General features: G+C 38.0%; 2 protein-coding genes across 4 annotated transcripts in view; one reads left to right on the top strand and one right to left on the bottom strand.

Annotated features, from left to right (window-relative positions):
- Nucleotides 1-5,500: 5,500 nt before the first annotated feature.
- On the bottom strand, nt 5,501-21,622 carry FANCB (FA complementation group B). Of its 3 annotated transcripts, none has more exons than XM_032679728.1 (9): nt 21,548-21,622; nt 19,210-20,236; nt 18,143-18,295; nt 17,554-17,646; nt 13,936-14,064; nt 12,883-13,049; nt 10,334-10,788; nt 8,799-9,036; nt 5,501-7,097 (listed from the first exon to the last, which is right to left on the bottom strand). In XM_032679728.1, exons 2-9 carry the CDS (start codon nt 20,140-20,142, stop codon nt 6,677-6,679), a joined length of 2,589 nt encoding a protein of 862 aa, XP_032535619.1. In that variant the 5' UTR covers nt 20,143-20,236; nt 21,548-21,622; the 3' UTR covers nt 5,501-6,676. The 3 variants fall into 3 exon arrangements, with proteins under 3 accessions (XP_032535619.1, XP_032535618.1, XP_032535617.1); XM_032679727.1 differs by lacking the exon at nt 21,548-21,622 and adding an exon at nt 20,755-20,919; XM_032679726.1 differs by lacking the exon at nt 21,548-21,622 and adding an exon at nt 20,780-20,919.
- The window catches only part of MOSPD2 (motile sperm domain containing 2), a 33,190-nt gene continuing 31,859 nt past the window's right edge, over nt 21,271-22,601 (top strand). The window contains exons 1-2 of the mRNA XM_032679729.1: nt 21,271-21,371; nt 21,591-21,657. Of these exons, the coding sequence (XP_032535620.1) occupies nt 21,363-21,371; nt 21,591-21,657 (76 nt within the window). The 5' untranslated portion in view covers nt 21,271-21,362. The remainder of the gene's footprint in view (nt 21,372-21,590; nt 21,658-22,601) is intronic.

The raw sequence follows: 22,601 nt of genomic DNA, 5'->3' as shown, positions 1-22,601 counted from the left end.
TTTCATGGACTGGGTGAAATACCAAATGAGTTCACATTTTGAAAAAGTGAACTACTTTGAAAGGAACAAAACCAATATATTCTTTCCGGAAAATTACTAAAAGCTGACCTGTAGCTAAAAAAATACCACGTTTATTGACAAGGTGGTGTGCACTACTGAGGTACTTTGCATTGCAATAGTTCACTTACTGCAAAAGTAAATGAACAGCTAAGGTATTACCTCAGGAATTTATTTTTTTCATTTCTGCATTTACACAGGCACTCTTCCATCCAAGTGGCAGGTAAACTCTGGAGTAAACTGAGATAATAAAATTCTTGAGTGTTTTAGTAAAAATATCACAGCAGAAACATCCTCTTTGAGCAACTAAATAGAAATCATGTACTTTAAAAAAGTTAGGGACATCATTAGGGAAAAATAATTCCAGTGAAACCATCAGCATTACAGGATCGGTGATTATTCCCTACTGGAACATGCAATTACAGCTCTGCTCCTGCTGAGGTCATAATTACTGTTATCCATAGGGTGGTGGTTGTATTTACTTTCCTGTCATTAATTCACAGGCTGCCTTTGGATTGGACAGTGAAAGACAACCCCACTCATACGTACAACGTGACTGCTACAGTGACTCTCCAGCATGGGGAAGAATTCATAATCTAATGAACGTCATTACAGATAAGAATTAATTCTCACACGAGCATTCTTCTAAGAAAGTTCATGGGATCTTCAAATCCAACAGCTGCTCTCTGTGACTATTTTAGCCTATGCCAACAAACAAACAAAAGCTGACAAACAGAAGATTGCTGAACCGGTCTGACTGTCTCTTTATCATTTCTCCTTACAGTTGTGTTGAAATAGACACAGAACTCCAGAGTTACACAATTTTCTCTGATTTCTCTGATATAACTATCTTATGCAGCTGATTTAGGGTAATTAAAGAAGCTGGTATATTATCTGCATTTGAACACATTTGAATGATTCGATAATTCAGAAATTTCATACTACTTTGAAAAAAGAAAAGAGATTCTACCAAAACTCTGAGAAATTCACTCCTTTCCGGATTTCTATAAAGCTTGTGTATTAACAATTCATATCCAAACATAGTTTAAAAATTCTGTTAGCATACTAACACATCCAATGAGTGCTGAATTTTCCTAAGTGACGTTGAGAAGAGGCAAAATTAAAGGAAAAGCTTAAAATGTTGTAGACAGCATTAAAATCTACTATCAACAAATAAAGTAGAATTAAGAAGGAACCTTAATTGCAGAAATGTTGTGAAGTAAACAAACCAACAAACCTGCACAGCTTGTCATCATAAACAGTAACAAAGTGCTGGGGAGTGCAGATCAGGAGGTAGAGAGGATATTTTTTTTCTGTGTTACACAATTACTTGCTTGAGTGCCCCAGGCACATGAAAGCTTTATCCAGGTGTGCTTTGCATCAGGGACATGACTTTTATCTGTAGATTCTAAGATTTAGCAGAGTTATGTCCCTTGGAAAAGAAAATATACCTGTTTCCTACAGGACAAAGCAAGGTAAAGATAACGTTTTGCATTAGAAGTGATTGTGTTTGGTTTTCAGTATTTGATCACTGGGGTGAGAGGGAGTGGAAAGTATGAAAGTACACAGTCAGTAGAGTCTGTGCAGAGGAAATAGTATAGACTACAGAAACAGCAGACTCCCACCAACCACGAATTTTGGAAGGTTTTGGCAGCTTCTGCTTTTCCCCTCATGCTTGAGAACATTTCAAAGGCAAGATTACAAAAGAAGACATCACATGTTCAGTTCCAAACTGTAACTGGGGCTCCAGGGAGCGGAGAGGGGGCAGGTACAGAGGCAGCGCCCGCTGTTTTTCAGGATTCACTTCAAAGCACTTCCCTTTATACCTCTGTGTGCAGGTAAGGATCACAGCCCAACAGATGACCCACCGCCTCTCCATTTAGACAATAAGGAGGAGGATTAAGTTAACCTGAGACTGCGTTACCAACCTGTGCCTCTGACCTAAATACCACAGTTAAACAACAGTGTTTTGTGAATGTAGGACTTCAGGCAGGAACTGGACTGATACAAACCTGGCACGTGACAGCCTTTGCTCTAATCAAGTGCTTTATAAACATGCAGCTCCAGTCTCGCACCTATGAATTATGAATTTCTCAATACATCCAAGGGGTAAGGTTGTCACACACCAGAAACCCCAGGTCACAGAAAAGACCAAAGTAGTATCACCTCCTTAAAGCAATGTCACTAAAGACTTGCACTAAACCTCCTACTCTTTTGCTTTTCCCCTGGGAGTATTTTCTTGGCTAGAAACCTATACTACATACTGATCAAGATGTTCACCTTTTTCTTACCCAGTAGCATGCCTAGAGTGCAGATAAGAAAATACTGGAAAAAACCCCATAACCAACCTCCAGAGTAAACCAGAGTTGGCAACAACAAAGTGCTCAAACCCCTGCCTTTACATCTGAGAATTTAAATACTTGCATTGGCAACTACTTTCCACCATTTAAAACTTCATCTCTCCCAGGAAACTAGAGAAGGGAAGAAAACTACCACTATTTGGATATTCCTTTTGCTGAGTCTATCATCTTTGTTAATAGCCTCTAATGAATAACTCACTCAAGGATAAACATGCTGGCACTATTATTTGTCAGGAGAGTCAGTATGATTCAGAGGAGAGCAGTCATATGACTGTCACAGTTTCTAAGTTGTCAAAACCTGTGGGAAAACAAAAATTAGTAGCTGAGAGAGAAGCTTAATTCTCACTACTGCAAACAACTCAGCAGCCTGTGCCTAATTCAAAATACATACACACAAACTTAAAAGGGAAATATTACTATCCAACAGAAACTACTCTAGAGCAGACAGGTTTCTCTTGCCTGAGAGGCCTTAGAATGACAGAGAAAATCACTACAAATTATTTATTACACCAACTTGGCTGAAGTAACAGTTCTTTGATACACAGTCCCTCTTCTTAGAAGAGTCTTAAATCATGCTGACTTTAAAAGTACCAAGGTGGACACAAGAGTGAATCTAGGCATGACACCTCATGCTTCCTACACCAGACTTCCCTTTTGCATCCTAGTCTTTTCAAATGGGTGATAACAGTCATCAAAAGTTAAATGTCTGCACACATAGATCACTGCCCTGGCCAGAGGACTGGAATCATTCCTATAGAAGCCACTGACATATGGTTTCCAGAATTTGGAACTGTTTTTTTGACCTCTTGGGGTCAAGACAAGTTGATTCTAGGCATAAATTTTACTACCTTATCAAAGGCCCCCTTGTGTAAGTTTGTGTGACAGGGTTCTACAGCTCTGGAGGGAGGAATGTTTACCAGCAAGCAGCAGACTGAGGAGATTATTACATGCTGAGAAGCAGCATGGGAAAGTCTCCCAGGACTGGTAAGCTCTGGAGACCAGTTGTTCTGTTAAATCCACCAGAACTGATAAATTCAGAACACCAGAAGCCTGCTGGCTGTGTACACAACCACTACCCACATCAGTATCAACCATGGGATGCATTAACTTGGATCATTTACAAGCAGGTAGTGCCTGTTACATGCAAAAAAAAAACAAAAACCCTACAGGATTACATATACACACCTAACCAAGCAAAGTGCTCTTCAAAGGACCTTCTAAACTACCTACCTTGGAGTCAGAGGTCCCAGAGGTGGGGCCTGGCCTCCCAGTTTTTACTCCTACAGAGTAATTAGGAGTGTGTAAGTGAATGTGTTGTGTGAATAGTTATCTGCTATTAGTAACAGCTCTAGTAACAAAAAACCTGTTTGCTGTGATGCATGTCTCCCAACTTGATCTGCTATCATGGAAAGGGGAATTTACAGAATCAAACATCCAGCTACATTTTCAGTTATTTCTTGGCAACACTAATCCCCTGTACCCAGGATTGTTGCTGTCACTGATTTAATCTGTCATATGACTTTCTCAAAAAAGTACTTGCAGAACTCGCTTTATGTAAGATCTCATTTCCAAGACTTTCCTGGAAGTCAGAAAATGGAACTCCAACTGTTCCTGATAGGAACATTGTTAGCCAATCTAACCAGTTCTTGCTAATCTGTGGAATTTGGACTCTTCATTTGAACACCAGCATGTGCAGAGATTAATCATCACAATAAACCAAATAAATAGAGGGTTAACACCTTTAGTTGCTTTTACTTATGAAAGGCAAATTTAGGAAAGGAAATACTTCTAAACAAGATTCCTGCTGATGCTACTTGATGATAAGATTCTAGAGAGCCTGAACCTTTGTTCATGCCTGCTCCATTTTTCCATTATTCCTGGCAAAAACCCACACATACCAGCATAAACCTTTTAAGTATTTCAAGCAGACCTTTGGCACATAAAAGTATCTCCCATGCATATGCAGTACACCTACTAATTGCATCACTACCACTGAAAGTTGTGCCATTATTAGTCAGTTGGAGAACTACTCCCAGGAATCTTAGAGCTGTTAGGAAAGTTTTTAATGATCTCATCTGACAATATGCAAACTAAGCATTAATGCCTCAGGAAAGACTCTTTAGCAGGAACATGTTGTTGTATGTGCTACTATTCTACTCTAATAATTTCACTTCTACACTTCCGTGATTTTGCTGTCTGCTTCTTTAAAGTAACAATTCCATGGAATTACAAACTGGCAACTTCGGTGCCTAGCAGCTTCTTTTCATTTGTCCCATTTTACTAGTTCAATACAGGGATGTGAACACCTGGAAGTTTCTCTTTAAAAACAGACAGACAAACACGATGGTTATTACAACATGAGAGCAGGTTGCTACAGTAATGCTAATAAAAATCATCTGCTGGACTGTTTACACTGCTTTGCATAAACTCCTTCAAGTGCCCTGAGCTAAACAGTAGCTTTGTTGCTCTGAAGGTTTCTGCTTAGATGGCTTAGCAAGGTCTTGCCCTTTGCTGCAAGCTACAGGATTGCACTTTCAAGATTTTTCCCATCATTTAAGTGTTTATAATCAGGAACTTCTGGAAATTTCAGTGACAACTGACTGCCAAGCCCTGACAATGAGTTCTTATGCTTTGACTATTGCCTGAACAGAACTGTGGCTTAACAAAGAAAGTTCGGGGTTTTTTTAACAATTCTTTCTCATCCAGTAAATACTGAGTTTCAAATATCCAGGACAACTTCTTAAGACATTCTCAGCTTCTTAATGGAAAATTTCCCTTCTATATAGCTAAAAAGGAGTCATTTAATACTTTGAGTATCTCAAAAGTGAAGCTACATCACTAAAGTGCTTTGAACTTACAAAGCACAATGTTCTCTCATTTACTGTTTTTCTAGCTAGTACTTTGCATTTAATGTGCATTGGTTCACTCCTGTTGCCAATATGAGAAGGTGCCTTGGACTGAAAAACATCACCACTTAGTGCATCTAGAAGACACACATTCAGAAGCTGAACTTTCTGATGAAAAAAAAAGACATAAAATTATTCTGAAACATCAGTATTCCTTTGAGTCAATAAATATCTTCCATTTTTCCTGCCAAACTTTTATTGTCAGAGAGAGTGCATGTGGGAGATATTAACTATTAAAACTCTGTTTACAGGGAAAATGAAAAGCAAAATTTGGACAGCTTCAGAAAAATAGTGACAAACACTAGCAATGTTTTACTTACGTAAAGCAGAGATAAAAGGAAGCAAATTACTTTTCTGTCTCTCATGAAGCTGAAAAATTGTGGAAAAAATTGATTAAAAAGTTACTACCTCAGCAAGTAGTACAGGCAGTTCTCTTCCTGGATGCATAGGCAGTGTCTTGTTCAAACCAGAGAAGAGAGGAATAATAGGCAAAGCTGCCCATTGTTATTTAAACTACTTGAGATAGGTCAAAACCACTGAGCAGCCAGTATCAGCAGACAATCATTTGACTCTGGGATTGAGCAAACTCATCTTCTGACATTGAAGGTCAGTTAAAGCCCAAAGAAAGATTTACCAATGAGATTAGCCCTACCACTAAATTCTGTGTGGGGATGGACCTCCCAAACCTGAAGCAGTTTGATTATAGAGTGAATCTTCACTAGTTCTTGAAATCTGGTAAGAGGCCTAATCTGGTTCTCCATCTCCAGTAAATACTTCATAATCTCTCAGGTCTAAGGGTGGGCTCTAGAAGATAGGGCTGAAAGGTACAATCAGAGTCTTCTTCCTCAGGTGGTATCACTAGAAATTATTTAAAAGGTTTGATATATCATGAAGATAAATTGCCTCTTCTTTGAATTAGAATGTCAAACTCCATACTCAAACTATGAATTAAAATTGGTCACATAGCTTAGATCTTTTCTATACTTGACTTAAGATTTCTAAAAAATGCTTAAATTTTACCTGTGTAAACAGTTATCCTTCAGGTTTAATAGAACTATTTTAAAGAGCATATGCTTATTATTTTTTGTATATAAAATAGTTCAAGAATTATGATTTTAGAGGAGGATTTATTAAAAAATACCTTAAAATATATTTTCAAAATCTGTAACAAAATAATGACTCATCAATCTTTAATATTAAGTTCTTGCCAAAGCAGCTACAAGTCATGAATCAAAATACCAGTATTTATCTGTAGAAATAACAGAGTTTTAGAATACAAAGCAATATAAGTACCCATGAAAATATAAATATTATTTAGTAGGATAATTTTAATAAAAATTTTTAAAAATAAATTTAGGACTTGCTCAGTCTCCACACAATGATATCTGAACTGAGCTGAGCTTCTGCTATTTTCAAAGCAATTTTCTGGTAGAGGGCACCATTCATAGTTTGATTCATACTTAGCACACTCTCTTCCCGCTCATTCTGAAGCTTCTTCCTGAACTGCTGAACTCCTTCCTCAGTGTCCAGTAAAGAAGCCAGAGGAGCATTATCCATTTTCTTGCCAGTCTCATTCCCCCATGGCAAACTGTTTTCAGCTTTACTTTCTTTTGAGAAGAAAGAACTCTTCGAGGTGAGCATTTCTTTTTCCAAAGCCAGTGCTAACTGTTCAGTAAGTACACTTCTTCTTCCAGATCTCAGGAGTTTTACACGGCAGCTTGGTGGGAGAACTCTAGTAAGGCTATGAAGGCACTGGAACACAACAGTCAGATTTCTGTAAAAGAAGATTATTATTATTATTATTATTATTAATTACTATCTTATATCTTTAAAATTCCATAGTGGAAAATAAAACAAAGCTACTTGAAAACAAAATAAAAACACTTATGCTGATTATAGTTTTAAGTATTGTGTGTACTTTACATACAAGAACAAGCATTTAGAGGCAGAAAAAAAATCACTTATTCATTGATTGTCACTATCAGTAGGTATGTACATGCCTGTTAGGTGGCCTACAGCTTGTCTTTCTTAAACAGAGGGTGCACTTAAAATTAGACATCCAAAATTATTAAGAAAGCCAAATAAAAGTGCTGGTAATCATCAGGAAACCTACTCTCCTGGATAGCAGTGTAGCATATATGACACAAGGACATATTCCTTGTTCTAAGAGAAATGCAGAGTTTGTTAAAGTCTTATTCCCAGTGTTTGCCCTGATAAATAAAGAAAACCTCAACCCAAAAAACCCCAAAGCACCTTGAAACAGTGAGTTTTCTCACACAGATCAGAAAGACGTCTTTCCTTGAAGTACTTCTATCTCAATTTAGTTATCTTAACATTCCACTACTTGTAATGTATAGTTTATTTGGTTTCTGAAAGGCTGTGAAAAAAAGAATAGTCTGTAGCTTCCACCTATCCTAGCTGGATAAAAGGTCAATCCAAAGACAGGAAAAAAAGATACAGAAAGTAGAATCATAGTTACACCACAAACATGCAGCTCACTAACTATTAATGCAAAACAGGATCAAAAGTGAATAGCACTAAGTAAATTAACTTTTCAAAAGGAACCAAGAGTCTTGAGACTTAAAATTTTACTGATTGATCTCTTAAACATTTCAGCCTTTCCTCTTACATAAAGGAGATCAACTCCTAATTTGATAAAAAGACTGAACCTCACTATAAAATACAGACTCCTAAAAGTTCTACCTTTTTTTTCTTTTATTTTTCAGCTTGAACTCTTCAGGACAGCAATATTTGTCAATATTCAAGAAGTACTTTTTATGTTATAAGCCTTATCCAGCTAAATCATAAATTATGGCAGTATTACTAACTTGCTTAGCCTGGCTCAGGAAATTTTCAAAACATTCCTTCAAGAATCTACATAAGAAATGAAATCACTGAGACTCTTCCGATTATTTCCTTTTCATAATCATGGCAGATAAGAAATAAATATAGCAGAAACATGTACAAAATGAGACTAAATTTATGTTGCAGTACTAAAATAAAAAATGACCTAGCAATAAATTTAAACTTAGTATAATTTGATGTTTATGGTTTGGTTGGCTTTTTTGTTTTAATACGCCCTTAAGGATTTTTCTTTTAATCAACACATGTTGAAGAAAAAATTATACCTTATACTAAGAATAAAGTAAAAAAAAAATATATAAAATTAGGATGCAGCAAAATGAAGAGAAGAAACAGTACCAAGCAGATCTACTGGAGACTAGACTTATTTGTAATTCTAACTAATTCTAATTGATATTCTAACCTAGACAAAATTAAACAATACAGTTCAGGTTCTGTCGTAGTTCTGATCTGAAAATAATTCTCTTATTGCTGATTGTTATCATATCATCATATTGGAAGCCTATTGATTATGATTTTGGCAGCTGTTTATGGTATCAGTAGGAAACAGTGTAAAGACTAAAAAAGCATTGTATGGAATGATGAATATATGCTATGCTTCGAGTGAATTTACCTGCAAAATATTGTTAGAACCCCTTCAAATGGATTTTTCAGGCTCCAGTTAAAAACTGTACCATACACATTTCCTGCTTTATGACAGAACATGTTATCATGGCATTCCTTAAATGGTGTGCATTCCATTTCTCCCAGTAACCATGAATTTACTGGAGTCAATGTGTAGTCAGAAGACATAATCTGAAAGGAGAATCTGACAGCTGTTGCAAGTACAGCAAGTATATCTTCCATGGCACCTGCAAGAAAATATAATAAAAAGATATTTGACCCAAATATTTTGATCATGCTGCATGCATTAAATGTGTTTAGATTTTTGGCTCATACTTCTAGTTTTTCATGAAGCATTTGCACCTGCATTCAGGCATTCTTTGGGAATTTTGTCTCACCTAAATTCTTACACCTACTTCTATCAAGCAAAAGAGTTGATTAATGGAGCACCACCAATATAATGAAAGCTCTTAAGATAAACATCACCTTGCCAAAAGAAGGCTGTTAACAGCCTCCTGGGATAGTAAGATGACGTCAGCTTTAGCAATGATACAGCATTAAAGGAAGAAAAATTAAAATTCATTGCAAACAATCAAAAGGACATTTCTTTTTGTGAGCGTAAGCTCAGTTAAAAAATCAATTCAATCAGGAACATTAAAAGAAAGGAAAATAAATGACCATAAAAGACATGTAGATGAGGAAAAGCTTCAATTACTTGGGTATTATTTAAGAGGTAATACTGTGTCAGAAAAAAACCCATATATATATATCTATATATGTCTATATAGATATCTATACATATATATCTATATATGTCTATATAGATATCTATACATATATATCTATATGTCTATATAGATATCTATACATATATATCTATATGTCTATATAGATATCTATACATATATATCTATATGTCTATATAGATATCTATACATATATATCTATATGTCTATATAGATATCTATACATATATATCTATATGTCTATATAGATATCTATACATATATATCTATATGTCTATATAGATATCTATACATATATATCTATATGTCTATATAGATATCTATACATATATATCTATATGTCTATATAGATATCTATACATATATATCTATATGTCTATATAGATATCTATACATATATATCTATATGTCTATATAGATATCTATACATATATATCTATATATCTATATAGATATCTATACATATATATCTATATATCTATATGGATATCTATACATATATATCTATATATCTATATAGATATCTATCTCAGCATTCTGTACTCAGACACCTTCAAAATTATCCTTTCCAGATACCCTTCAGCATCAATGCTAGCACAAAACCCTACAGGAACTCCATTTTGAAAAATGTTCCATCTGGTATTTCACCCAGCTTTTAATTCCCAAAAGGCCTATGCAGTTCGTGTTCAAAGAGACAGATGTGATTACAAGTTGAAAACTTAGTTTGGCATCACCTAGAATAACCAGAAGAATCAAATACATAAAAATTTATGAATCCGAAGTATATACATCTATTTACCTGTACAGTAACTATTATCCCTTAACATCTTTACTGAAAATCTTCCATTTGAAATATCTTCCATACTTAACAAAATTTTCCCACAGAGTACAGTGATCTGTTTGCTCTCCTGTGAACCATCATTCCCGTGTTTTCGCCTCTTCGCATGTAGAAGAACTGCACAGCAGACACGATGAAACGCCAATAAAGGTGAAAGGCTGGTGACAGCAATGACTGTCTTTGCTCCATCCAGATGAACCCCTGAAGGTCTCTCAGGAAACTCTTTTTTCAGATCATCCTTGCTACGTAAGTCCAATTTAATCTTTTTTGGAGGCGGCTCAATTTGACATGAGGAGACGGCCAATGCTGAGAAGGCCTTGTTCAGCTTAATGATTTTACTTTGACACTTGATAATTGGAGAAATTGAAGAGAAGTCTTGATCCATCACTAAAGATAAGCTGACATCATTCAGTGACCTGTGAAAATCCATACAATACCACTGCACTCCCAGTTCATATTTTTGCCGTCTGGTACACAACCATAACTCTGCAGATATGTACAGACATTTAAGACTACCACAAATTCCAATACCATTCCAGGTTAAGTCACAGAGTGGGCAAAGAGTATAAGTCCTTCACATGACTATTTCATCTAAGATTAGTATAAAGATTTTCAAAACGTGGACTGAATTTTCAAATAGCTTCTAGGAGTTCCATGCCTCACTTCAACTGAAAGAATCTGGATGTTTAATTCAGCCAGAAAAGGTTGAAAATTCTACATAACCTATGCAGATACTCTATCACATTTGTAAATTATTTTTAAAGATTTAACTTAAGTTTTAACAAAAAGTTGCAAAAAGTATCAATTCTGCCCTTTTGAGGACTAAAAGCCCTTCTGATGATCTGTATTTTTATAGACATTAAAATAAAATTGAATGTAGAGTAAAATAAAAGGTTTAAGATACCATTACCTTAAACATGCAGCAATTTCCTGAAATGTATGAAGTACTTTATTTATTCAACACAGGGTTGTTTCAATGAAATCCTAATATTACTGTTTCAGATCCTCTCTCAATGAATACATTATTCTGTCAATCAACTCAATCTCAAGATGCCACTGACATTTGAAAGTCTTACAAATCTCTAATTTTCTTTACAGAGAGGTATCACCACCTCATAATACAATCTAAGATATCACTGCAATCTTGCATTAGTAGGAAGAACAAAAATAATCTATAAAGAATTTCAGTGTTAGGAATGGAGAGAAAGCAAGCCCTTTACCCCAAAAACACAGGTTGTTTTATTACAGTACTGATTTAGAGTCCAGAAGACCCAGGTTCTGCTGCTAGCCTGCCAGGTAACTTTTGACAAGTGACTTCTCCACAGATCTTTTCTCAACTGTAAAAATAGGGGAGAGGACTAGATATTGCCACTGGATTTTAAAATCTGAGGATCTTTGAAGCTATACAAGAATGAATCATTTAATTTTCAAAACCAAAGTCATCACCATCAATTCTAAAAGAACAAACACTGGAAAGGCAAAAACAATCTCTTGCCTCAGCAGGGGCTGTCAAGAGGATGAGGTCAACTTTCTTGTAAAGTTACAGCAATCTGGCAGTTGAGAAAGAAGATACCCACAGCTCCAGCAGAATGGCCAGAGGGTGTAACAGGTCAGCTCCCTCACAACCACTTGAATGATTTTCAGTGGCATCAGTAGTCTTTGAGCTCACCCTAACACAGTCTCAGCTACACTGCTTGTGGGAACATGGGTCAAAAGGCACGTTCTGACTCCACCAAAGTTTACGTTACACAATGAACATCGTAAATTTATGTTTCATGTAATCCTGTTTTTTCAACCTATGTTGCAAATGAGTTCCTTCTCTGTAAGGGGGAAATGACATAAGCAGTATTTACAACTGAACTGAGTAATTAAAATAAACAGAATAAACAAATAATTGTAAAGATGACAATAAGAACAATCAAATTATTTTGAAGGTTTAAGTATTGTATGGCTGATCATTCTATTGTTCTACATAATTTACACAATACATAAGCTTTGCAAATACTTTGACTGGATACTTGACTAGAATAGTCAAAACTTAAGTACTTATTAAGTTGATGAGAGAACTTAGTATGCTTTCTTTTGTGCTTCTTCAAGTAAATCACTCTTTAGGAATGGCAAGCAATTAACAGTAAAACATCAGGAACTGTATACTTAAAACAGAGCCTTATTTACAACATATACTGATGTCAGCATAGCTATATCAGCATGGACTGTAAAGAACCGTAATTTTTGTCAAAAAAAGGAGAAAACTTCTGTGAAAAGTCTCTAGTAATTATACTCGCACAACTGATTTCTGGCTATACAATGTATTTTTTTGCACAGTGCTAGAGAGACAAGCAGCAGCAAAAATACTGACAAAGACACACAAAAAACCACTTTAAATACATATGTTCAAAATGCGAAAAATCAAAGCTTAAAAATCCACTCTCACTACTGCAGAGCTTAACTTGCATATTCGCTTTCTATAAAACTACCAATGAAATTATTAGATAAATTTACATACTTACCAGTGAAAGGATTCAGTTAGTTTTACTCCAACTACCAAGCTGTCACCCACAACACGCTGCCACAATTTCTCTGTGAAGTGCTCTGGGATTTTAGATGCCAATGATGTCTCTTCACTAAGAGAATGAGGAGGATTTTCTACATCATCCCAGAGAGAGACAAGACCTTCCTTACAGAAAAACGGGTTTTTTAGGTAAATTAAGTAGAGATACTGGTTCTTTTTATACTGCATTATTTTGTTTTACCACAAATGATTGCTGGAAGAGCTTTTCAGATACATAGAATGAAATATATAAGTTAGTTTATTCTCAACAACAGGTTCAAAAGATAGAACTGCATATTCTTAAAACACATGATATCATGTAAAGTAAATCTCGTTCTCTCCTTGTGAACATCACATGTCTAAATCTTGACCTGTCACACAATTAATTGTCCAAAGAAGATTTAAGGTGCTAGAATTTATTCTATATTAGTGCATTTATTTGCTCAACACTTTGTTGTCCAAAGTTGGCTAACTTGAAAGGGACCACAACAGTAACTGAAAGGCAGATCAACTCCATTTCAATTAAACTAGGAGGCTTTTCTGGAGCAACATATTAAGATAACGTTTTCCCAACCTCAATCACCTTCTCAGCCCACAGTTCACTCTGCCCCCATTATAAAATCGATTTTTCTCACACAAATCTATGACAGCTCACTTTTTGTAACATGTTAGATCACAGACAGATATTCAGTCTCTAGGCAACTGTGCCAATTAGGACTGTACACTCCCCTACTGTTTGTCACTAACTCTGTTAGAGGTTACTCCTCCATACAACTCAGTTGTCAGGAGGTATTGTGCACATCAATTTCAAGGAAAGACAAAAGACAACTAAATTCACTCTAAAGTACACACACTGGCAAGTTAAGATAATGAACCAAACTTAAAAGGCAGACTAATGAGTTTTGATAGTGGCAACCCCTACTGGTGAAAGTAATAAGAGGTTGAGGGCAGCACCCTCTACAAATGGCTCAGCAGAATTCAGAAGTGATCTGTACCATCTTCTGCATTTTACCTCTTCTGCCTTTGGTAGAATATGGGTTCTTTCTTCAACAAGATCTATCAGTGCTCTGCAAGATTCAAGAATAACCCTCTTTTGGAGTTCTAAATGCTGCTGTAGCTCTCGAACAGAGGTGAAACCTGCCTGTAAAAGATAAAAATCATCATTAGACTTATGCTTATGTCTCCTGCAAAAAAAGCAAGGTTATTGCAGATATCAAAATATCTTTTCGGCTTTACATTCTTATTCAAGTATCACAAGCCAAGATCCTGGCATTCGTCAAGTAATGTTTCTAAAGAATGTTCATGTCAGGCTACTCAGTTGCAAAGTATGAATCTCAGAATCTTGGTCTCTCAATATTAAATCCAGAGTTTAAGATAAATATGAAGGTAAACTATCAAATTATGTAGATATTCAGATCTTTCATTATTAATTCTGCTTCATGTTTTCACTGATAGCAGTTTCATTTTCTTATCAAGATTAGCATTGATTATTGGTCAAGTAAATAAATTGAAGAGTTGGGAGATTTACAAACAGACATACATGCTGGCTATGTCTCAGTTAAAAAAATCCCCAAACAACAAAACCCCAAAACAACAACAACAAAAATACCAAAAAAAAAAAAAATTAAAAAGCATGCCAGCACCAGCTTCTCGGGTTTTAAGAAAGCTCCTCCAAAGCTATTATCTGGAAAGCAAGATCCTAAGAAGTCCAGTGCTGCCAAGGAGTGAACAAACTTACCACTGGAATGCAAAACCAAACTTCCCTCTTCCCCATCCCCTCAGAAAATCCCCAAATCCCCCCAGGCAGGATCACACATAACACCAATACAAGCCTGAATAAAAAAAACAATTCATGGAAGCAAAGTGATGTCCTCTGCTCAAGCTGCAATGGAAAAGGGCACTTAGAACAAGTAGCACTCAACTCTGTAAAAAATTTATCTATCAAACTATGCACCCAAGTACGAGATTCCAAGAAATATTCCAGTGCCAGAAGACAGAAATGAAGAGTTAAGAACAAAGATGAGTCTACAATACCTTCCTAATTGAGGTCATCAGAATACTAAACCATCATTTACTCCCACTGGAGTCAACTCCTGAATAAACAACTGAGTAACAGAAAGCAAATGGGGAAGCACAGACTGGGAAGCAGTCAAAATGGCCAAAAATTCACTGCTGTGTGCTTGCTGACCAAGCTGACTTTTGGAAGCCCTTCTTCCTCATAAAGCAACACAAGAAAGAGACCTGAAATTTAGCACATGGCAAACTCAAGACTGAGGAGTGCCCACCATCAACTCTCTCTGGCACAAGGGACAGGCACATCCTTTCTCCTATGTGCCAAGATGTACTGCACAACAAGCATAAGAAGTTCCAAGCTTTGCGCTGTAAAACTAAGAAAATAAAACTAGATCACCTGAAACCAGAAAATAAACATGAACATAAAAACAAGGCAGTCCAGAGCCAAACGCAACAGAGCTGTGAGTAAATCCAGCATTATAATCCTTACAAAACTGTAAAGTATTTGGAGAGGACAACAGACCAGTGGACATAAAGATATTTCTAACTTGTGGCATTTCTGCCAAAACAACCAACTAAAACCATGAGAAACCCTGTAACCACAGCTGTTGAAATGTATCTGCAGTGCTCTGCCACAGGATGTCTTCTTCAGAAGATACTAAAACGCATATTAAAGAAAAATAAATATTAATAGAAGAAAAGGCTGGATTCAGGCCCAAAAGACTGTATACAAGATAAAAATAGAACAGTTCCTAAATGCACGAACTGATCTATTTTTCAATTTCACTACCTCCAAAACACAACTTATATATGACTGTGTATAAGGTAAATGCCACCTACTTATATAGTAGACCATAATTCAGTCCTGCCAAAATTTTCACACGGCTAGAAAACAGTTGTGCAGGTATGAAACAAGGGTAAAGCAACAGAGGATGAAAAAGGGCTGCATCTGCTTCATTTTGCTCTAAAAAGCAAGATTCCACAGAGACTGTCAAAACACGATTTGATTGGCAATTTCTAGAATACCTGATTTTTGATGACAAATATCAGGAGGATCCACTCCAAGATCAAATAACATTTGGAAATTCCCAAGCTAACCAGAACCCAGGCTTCAAACCAGAACCCTATTGCTTAAAAAAAAATCATCCTTGAAATTCAATTATGCATCAGATTATAAAAACCAGCAAGAGTACTTCATTGTTCAGCAAATACAATACAGAACAATGGAGATGTCAACAGCAAAACAACAGTAAGGTTAAAAAGAAATATCTGCACCTACTTCCAAATTCATCAGCTTGACAATTTCAAAGTTTACAGCATTAAAACACAGGAAGACTTCCAACTTGCTTACAGTATTTGTGCTAGCATGTGGCTTTGAAAATCAGAGATTAAAAAGATCTCAAAATACTGAAATAAATGAGGTCTTATGAAGGATTCTGTGTCTGTAAGAACAACTTTATCAGCACCTGATAAATGAAATCTCCAGCCAGTGGCTTGCTTCTAGCAGAACTAGTAGAAAGTGCAAACCAGATTATTCATTTGATCCTAACACAGATGCAAAAAAGCAAAAAAGCATTTTGACCACTGTTCTGAGAACAACAGCTTTTATCTTTTGGAAGAAGCACAACATCTCTTTAGATGGTTGTTATTAGAACTAGAAAAGTTGTTTCTTTTTCAATCTTTTCCTAATATCCCTCCCTTCATTTATTTATTAACTGGCAAACTATTGCCAGTTAATTTGCTTCATTTTTAAAGGCTGGAAATAAAACTGACACAATACTCCACTTAGTTTTCACTAATTCTCAAATTATGGGAATAATTACCTTGTATCTTGTCGTTAAAGCACTTTTAGCAAACCAACAATAGCCTTATATCTCAATCTGAGATCTGACTCAATATGAGCTTTTTTTTTTATTAATCTTCCTATTTTGCCAATTATTATGCATTTGGTATAGGCCAATACACACACTGCAATACTGGGTATTTACTAACAGAATGAAAGAGAGAAAGGCAGGTAGAAAGTTAAGCAGAAAGGCAATCATATATTCCCATGGATTGCTTGGGTTCTAGCAAGTTTCCCCCAGCTTGTTTTATAAATGATGCTAATTAAAAGAAGGATACACTTTAGCTTCACCTACTGTACTTTGTAAAATTACCCTTATAAAACCACTAGGAACAGGAGGAGAAACATCAGCAGGTGGTAAAACAACAGTAACCAACTTGTGCAAAAGCACTGGGAACCTGGCACTACACAATCTGATAGTTATGGCACGTGGAACAAAAGAAGCAAACATTCTAATTTTATTAAACCGGTACTAAAACATCTATGAGTAAAATCACTGTTAAGAAGCTTTGATAAGATAGCTTCAGCATTAGCTCAAACTTTTTTAATTAAATTTAAACTAGATCTTTACAATTACCCAAATGTATTTATAACAACTGAGAGAACCAAAACAAAGACAGCCATTGATTTAAGAATAGATACTAAGTCTGTTGTCTTTTTTCCTGAACCACTTCTTCAATAAAAACAGCATAATTGACCTCACCCTTTAGAAAATGTAATGATACAGAAAAATAATTTATAGAAAATATGAAGGCAGAACAGCTGAGTACAAACCTGCAATCTTGTTTCAAGAGCTCGGATAGTAAGCAAACCATTCTCTTGCAATCCTTCTGTGGCAGGAACATCATGTTTATAATTAATACCACTCTGAAAGAAAACAAAACCAAAACCAAAATCCTGAATGAATTAAGAAGCTGAAAGTAAGGTACAGGTTATTACACAGCATCATAAAATTCTGGGGGAAAATGCAGAAAACCAGCAGAACCACATGATGCCTTTTAAAAGAAAAATCTTATCTTCTGAAAGCAGTTAGATTTTGATAAAACATAATGGAAAGACCCAATTAGCTAATTAACAAGCACTATGGCCTTAATTAAGAGCCCTTAGCCAACAGGTAAGCATTGTAGCAAAACTGTTACATATGTGAAGCATTTTCAACTGCATGAATTTCCCAAAAGAATGTTGATACTATCAAGGAAGTAGATAATTTATGATTACAGCAGGGAATATTGTATTCAAACTTCAGGGCATTTCACAGCACACATCCAATTTCACTTTGCACCAATACTTCAATGATTTGTTGAGGTTTTCTTAAATTAATAAGCAAGGACTGAGTAGCTGAGAAAAGGCAAGCTCAACTTACTGCAAAGTCAACCCCTCCAAGGTCTGTTATTTTGAATGTATTTAACACGTCTGTATTGGAGTCATCCTTAAAAAGGAGTAACAGTTGCTCACTTCCAGAGCCAATAAAATCATCCACCAGAACACACTTCACTTTTTGGCATCTGGAAGCCACCTACAGTAGAAAAGGTTTTAAAATAGATTTATTTGAGATCTCATTTGCAGAAGCTTGCTTTTTATAAAGAGGCAGCTTATTCAGGTGCATGGAATACAGTAGTTTTGAATTTTAAACTCTCACTCGCACCCCATAATTTAGAGCCTAAGTAACTCTGGGAAAAATTAGCAATTTCTCTTTAAAGATCACTTTCCAGAATACAGGTTGCAGAGATGACAACTTTTCAGTGTACTCAAATGGCTGAATTTTTTTAGAACAGTAATACTTGCAGATCAGTTAAAGGCATTGTAACTTTGACAATGAGAAATATTTTTGCTTTGTTACACTCTTAAATATGCTTGAACTGTAAAGTCAAATTTGTACAATAATGCTGACAACTAAGTAGGACAAATTTTTATTTCCTGAGTTATGTAAGTATTCTTGTCAGGTTATTACAAAACCCTAGCACTTTGTCTCTCCTAACTTTAAGAAACAATAGCAAGGCCTCTTCTTGTTACGAAACAACACTTTTTGTTACTAGGAAACGAAACTCAAAAAGCTTTTAAATTCCAATGAGTAGTTTAGGCCTTGCAACAATATCAGTTTAACACAAATTATGTAGGCACACTCATAACTGTCTTACAACTTCAAGTTCTCACACTACTGCAGTTTTCAATTAGCAGAAGCAGCTTAGGCTCAGATTCATAAGCGTATTTTTAAGACACAGAATCCCAGCTTCATTTTCAGATATACAAGCAAGCAACGAAAGCAAAACAATCTCATACTTTAGACTGGTTATTTTAACATCAGCAACAATAACAAACAAGAACTCAAACAAACTTAAATGAGCAGTTTTTCAGCTGCAGAAATGTCAAATAAGACAACATAAACAAAAAAGATAGTGGTAAAACGGAGCTGTTTAAAGCCCCCAGTACCTGTAAGTTGTCTCTCCTCTGTACAACACAGCTATTTCCAGAGGCAAAAGACACAATAAATACCAAATCATTGCTACTGGTTACAGCTGTTTTTACCGAACACGGCTTCTCGAAAGGAAGCTCACAAACACCTTTAGGGAGACCATTTTGGAACCAAATAAGCTGGTTCTTGTGGGTTATGGCAACAAGTGATATTCGGAGCCGCTTTTTCGATCTCTCACTCTTGCAGACGTAGACAGAAGATACCACTCTGCTGTAAGCGTGGGGCATGAAGCACGTGCCAGGCAGCATTTGCTGTGTTTGAACTGCGTATCCAAAGAACTCGCTACCCCAGAGGGCTCTGTCTGAAATGGAAAACTCATCCACATCTTCACTCTCTGGCAGGCAAGCAGTTCTTATGCCTAAGACAACAGCACCTTCACCTACAATTTCACCTGTCCATACAACTGAAGAAAGCTGAAGAGGAGCACTTTGAACCGTGCGGGTGTTGGAAGAGATGTAGAACAGCTTGTTGGTGTGTCTCCACAGCACTGACGGGCCAGCAAACAACCTGATGTCTTCTTTCAGCTCATAATCCAATTTAAAATTGAAGGACTGCTCAAATTGATTTGAACTGTGAAGCAACAGTAAAATGTATTTGACATTATTCCGTTTTTTCTTTTTCATCAAAATGCAGGGAAGAATAATCCCTGTTCTGGAATCTGTTGTGCAGCTACAACAAACCATTTCAATTTTTGAGTGACCAGCATGCATGCTGAATGCTCCAGAAGACTTCTGAACAAATACCTTAGTGTCTCTGTTGAACGCCATTCTTCTGACACATAAATTCATTGTTTTATCAGCTGCTCCTTCCACATGTTTTGGTTTTGACAGCTGAAATACAAGGACGTCACCATTGTAGGACAAGAGTTGTTCTTGCTCACCCAGAAGCATCTTGATTTGTCTTTATGTATATTCCTCTACAAAAAAACCATATGCATCTCCAAGGATTATTTCTTTGTGAGAAACCTATCTGGATATTTTTCACCTACAAAAGCAAAGAAGAAAAAAAAGATAAATTGTTCTGGGACTAGCTGAACTGATCTTTAAAAAAACCTATGCATTGTAAAACAACATCATGAGCGACTGAAGAATGAGACCAGTATGTAGTTTAATGTCACAGATTAAAAATGAAGTTAAACAACTTTCTACTGAGACATTTAAGTAACAGAAACATTTCAGAAATGCTTATTTGCCAAAGTATGAATTCTCTGGTTATCAACAGTTGCACAGAATAATATAAATTGATAGAAACCAAATCAAACTGTACACTTGCAATTTGTGTGATTGAATAGGAGGTGTCAACGCCATAAATATACTGAACAGACTAGAAAGCAACGGTGCTTGAATTTCCAAATTTAAGAGCCTTGTCTCAGGTATAGCGCTAGTTAACAATTACAATTCTTTTTTCTTTATAGCCTCGCTAAGGAGAAGGCTCTCTGAAGAAGCGCACAGTCATTTTTCGGCTCCCTCCCTTCCTCCCTGCCCACAGAAGACCCCGAGGACCTGGAGCGAACGGCAGCCGTCTCACCAAGTTTCACTCAACTTTCGGGGTCCGCACAGACGACCCTCACCCGGCTGAGGCAGCGTTACCGCCCGGCCCGGACCACGCGAGCTCCTATGTGAGAGAGCGGGCACGAACAGGGGCAGCGACCGCGGGCTCCGCACCGGCGGGGCCTCGCCCGGCTCCCGCGGTGGCTCCCGCGGTGGCTCCCGCGGTGGCTCCCGCGGTGGCTCCCGCGGTGGCTCCCGCGGTGGCTCCCGCGGTGGCTCCCGAGGTCTCTCCCGAGGTCTCTCCCGAGGTCTCTCCCGAGGTCTCTCCCGAGGTCTCTCCCGAGGTCTCTCCCGAGGTCTCTCCCGAGGTCTCTCCCGAGGTCTCTCCCGAGGTCTCTCCCGAGGCCCCTCCCGCGGCGCTTCCCGGCCGGGCGGGACCCTCCGAAGCTCCCGCCTCGGGGAGCACGACGGGAACGCGGGAGGGGGCGGGGCCTCAAGGCGGCCAACGGCACTGAAGCCCCGCCCCCCGGGGTCACGCGGCGCTCCGTCCCCTTTTCCCGCCGCCCCTCGCGCTCCTGGAGCCGCCTCAGAGCGGGCGGCGCGGGTGGATCTGCTGGACTATGGCTGAGGTGAGTCCCTGTGCCCCTGCTCCCTCGTTGTTGCCTTACTACCTGCCTGTCTGTCTGCCTGCCCACATGTAGCTGCCCGCGGTTGGTGGTCGGGCGAGGCGGGGTGGGTGGCTCGGCCCTGCCGCACAGGTGAGGGGCTGAGGCTGGGGCTGGCTGGGGTCGCTTGGGGCCCCGACCTTCCCTTCCTTCCACGGCCTCCCGTTCCTTGTTTCGTTTCAGCAGGGGCAGGACAAGGCGGCGCTGATCAGCGAGACCCGGCGGCGTTTCGAGGCGGAGTACCTGCCAGGTGAGTCGGGGCCGGGCGGCGAGCGGGGGATGCGGTCCCTGGGGCTTGTCCACTGTCGCTTTTCCCCTCTGCGTGTCAGATGCCTCCTTTCCCAGGTGACTGGGTGTTTGTGCCTTTGCACAGAATCAGTTAGGTTGGAAAAGACCTCCGACATCATCGAGGCCAGCCTAAGACTGAGCACCCCCATGTCAACCAGACCATGGCACTGAGTACCACGTCTAGTCTTTATCCTTAAACACCTCCAGGGACGGCGACTCCATCACCTCCCTGGGCAGGCTATTCAAATATCTAATCATTTTTCTGTGAAGAATTTCTTCCTAATGTCTAACCTAATCCTCCCCTGGTGCAGTTTAAGGTGTCCGAAGCTGTAGATGGGGATAGTGCACAGTGGATTTCTGTGCTGGCTCTCAGTGCTGTCTGTCCTGCTGGGTTGCTGTCTTGGAATTCAGGACCTGTCTGGGCAAAGCTCTCGGTCCTTTTGCCTTCCTTCTGTCTTCTGGCTGTAGAGTGGTGTCTGGGACACTGGTGTGCTTGGTGCTTTTTGGACATAAAACATGGAGGGGAAGTGGGAAGAGAATTCTGTCCTCGACGAGTTTGTTAAGGGAAGAGTTGCTTTTCTGGAGTAACTTGCACTTGAAATTCATGCATGGCATCATTAAGATCATGCTTGTGTTATGTGGGGTGTCCTGCTCGGTTCTTAAGTGCAGGTGCATTTAAACATGTGAATGAAGGCAGGGAGATGGTGGGGATGCCTAGGGGAGAGGGGAGGCGGGATTTCCTTTCATTTCAAGGTTGATTTACATTGCTTATGATGGAAGAATATATAGTAGTAGAGTATGCTAACAATTGTAGTAAGCAGTACATTTTATTATGACATTCTAGAGACTTTTCATTAAAGACACGCTTCTATCTAATTTTTAATGCAAATACAGTAAGAGTCCAGT

The sequence above is a fragment of the Chiroxiphia lanceolata genome, chromosome 2, assembly GCF_009829145.1.
Source record: "Chiroxiphia lanceolata isolate bChiLan1 chromosome 2, bChiLan1.pri, whole genome shotgun sequence".
NCBI classification, from domain to species: domain Eukaryota; kingdom Metazoa; phylum Chordata; class Aves; order Passeriformes; family Pipridae; genus Chiroxiphia; species Chiroxiphia lanceolata.
The sequence above is the reverse complement of the archived record's forward strand: the minus strand, read 5'-3'. Positions and strand labels throughout refer to the sequence as shown.

What these genes read in the sequence shown, in the direction of transcription:
- FANCB (XM_032679728.1), bottom strand. Translation starts at nt 20,142, where the DNA reads ATGCTTCTGGGTGAGCAAGAACAACTCTTGTCCTACAATGGTGACGTC. An exon ending in CTCTTGAAACAAGATTGCAG is followed by an intron (nt 14,065 to 17,553) that starts GTTTGTACTCAG and finishes TATCTTTTACAG; the next exon opens with GCAGGTTTCACCTCTGTTCG. An exon ending in CTAACTGAATCCTTTCACTG is followed by an intron (nt 10,789 to 12,882) that starts GTAAGTATGTAA and finishes GGATTTTCACAG; the next exon opens with GTCACTGAATGATGTCAGCT.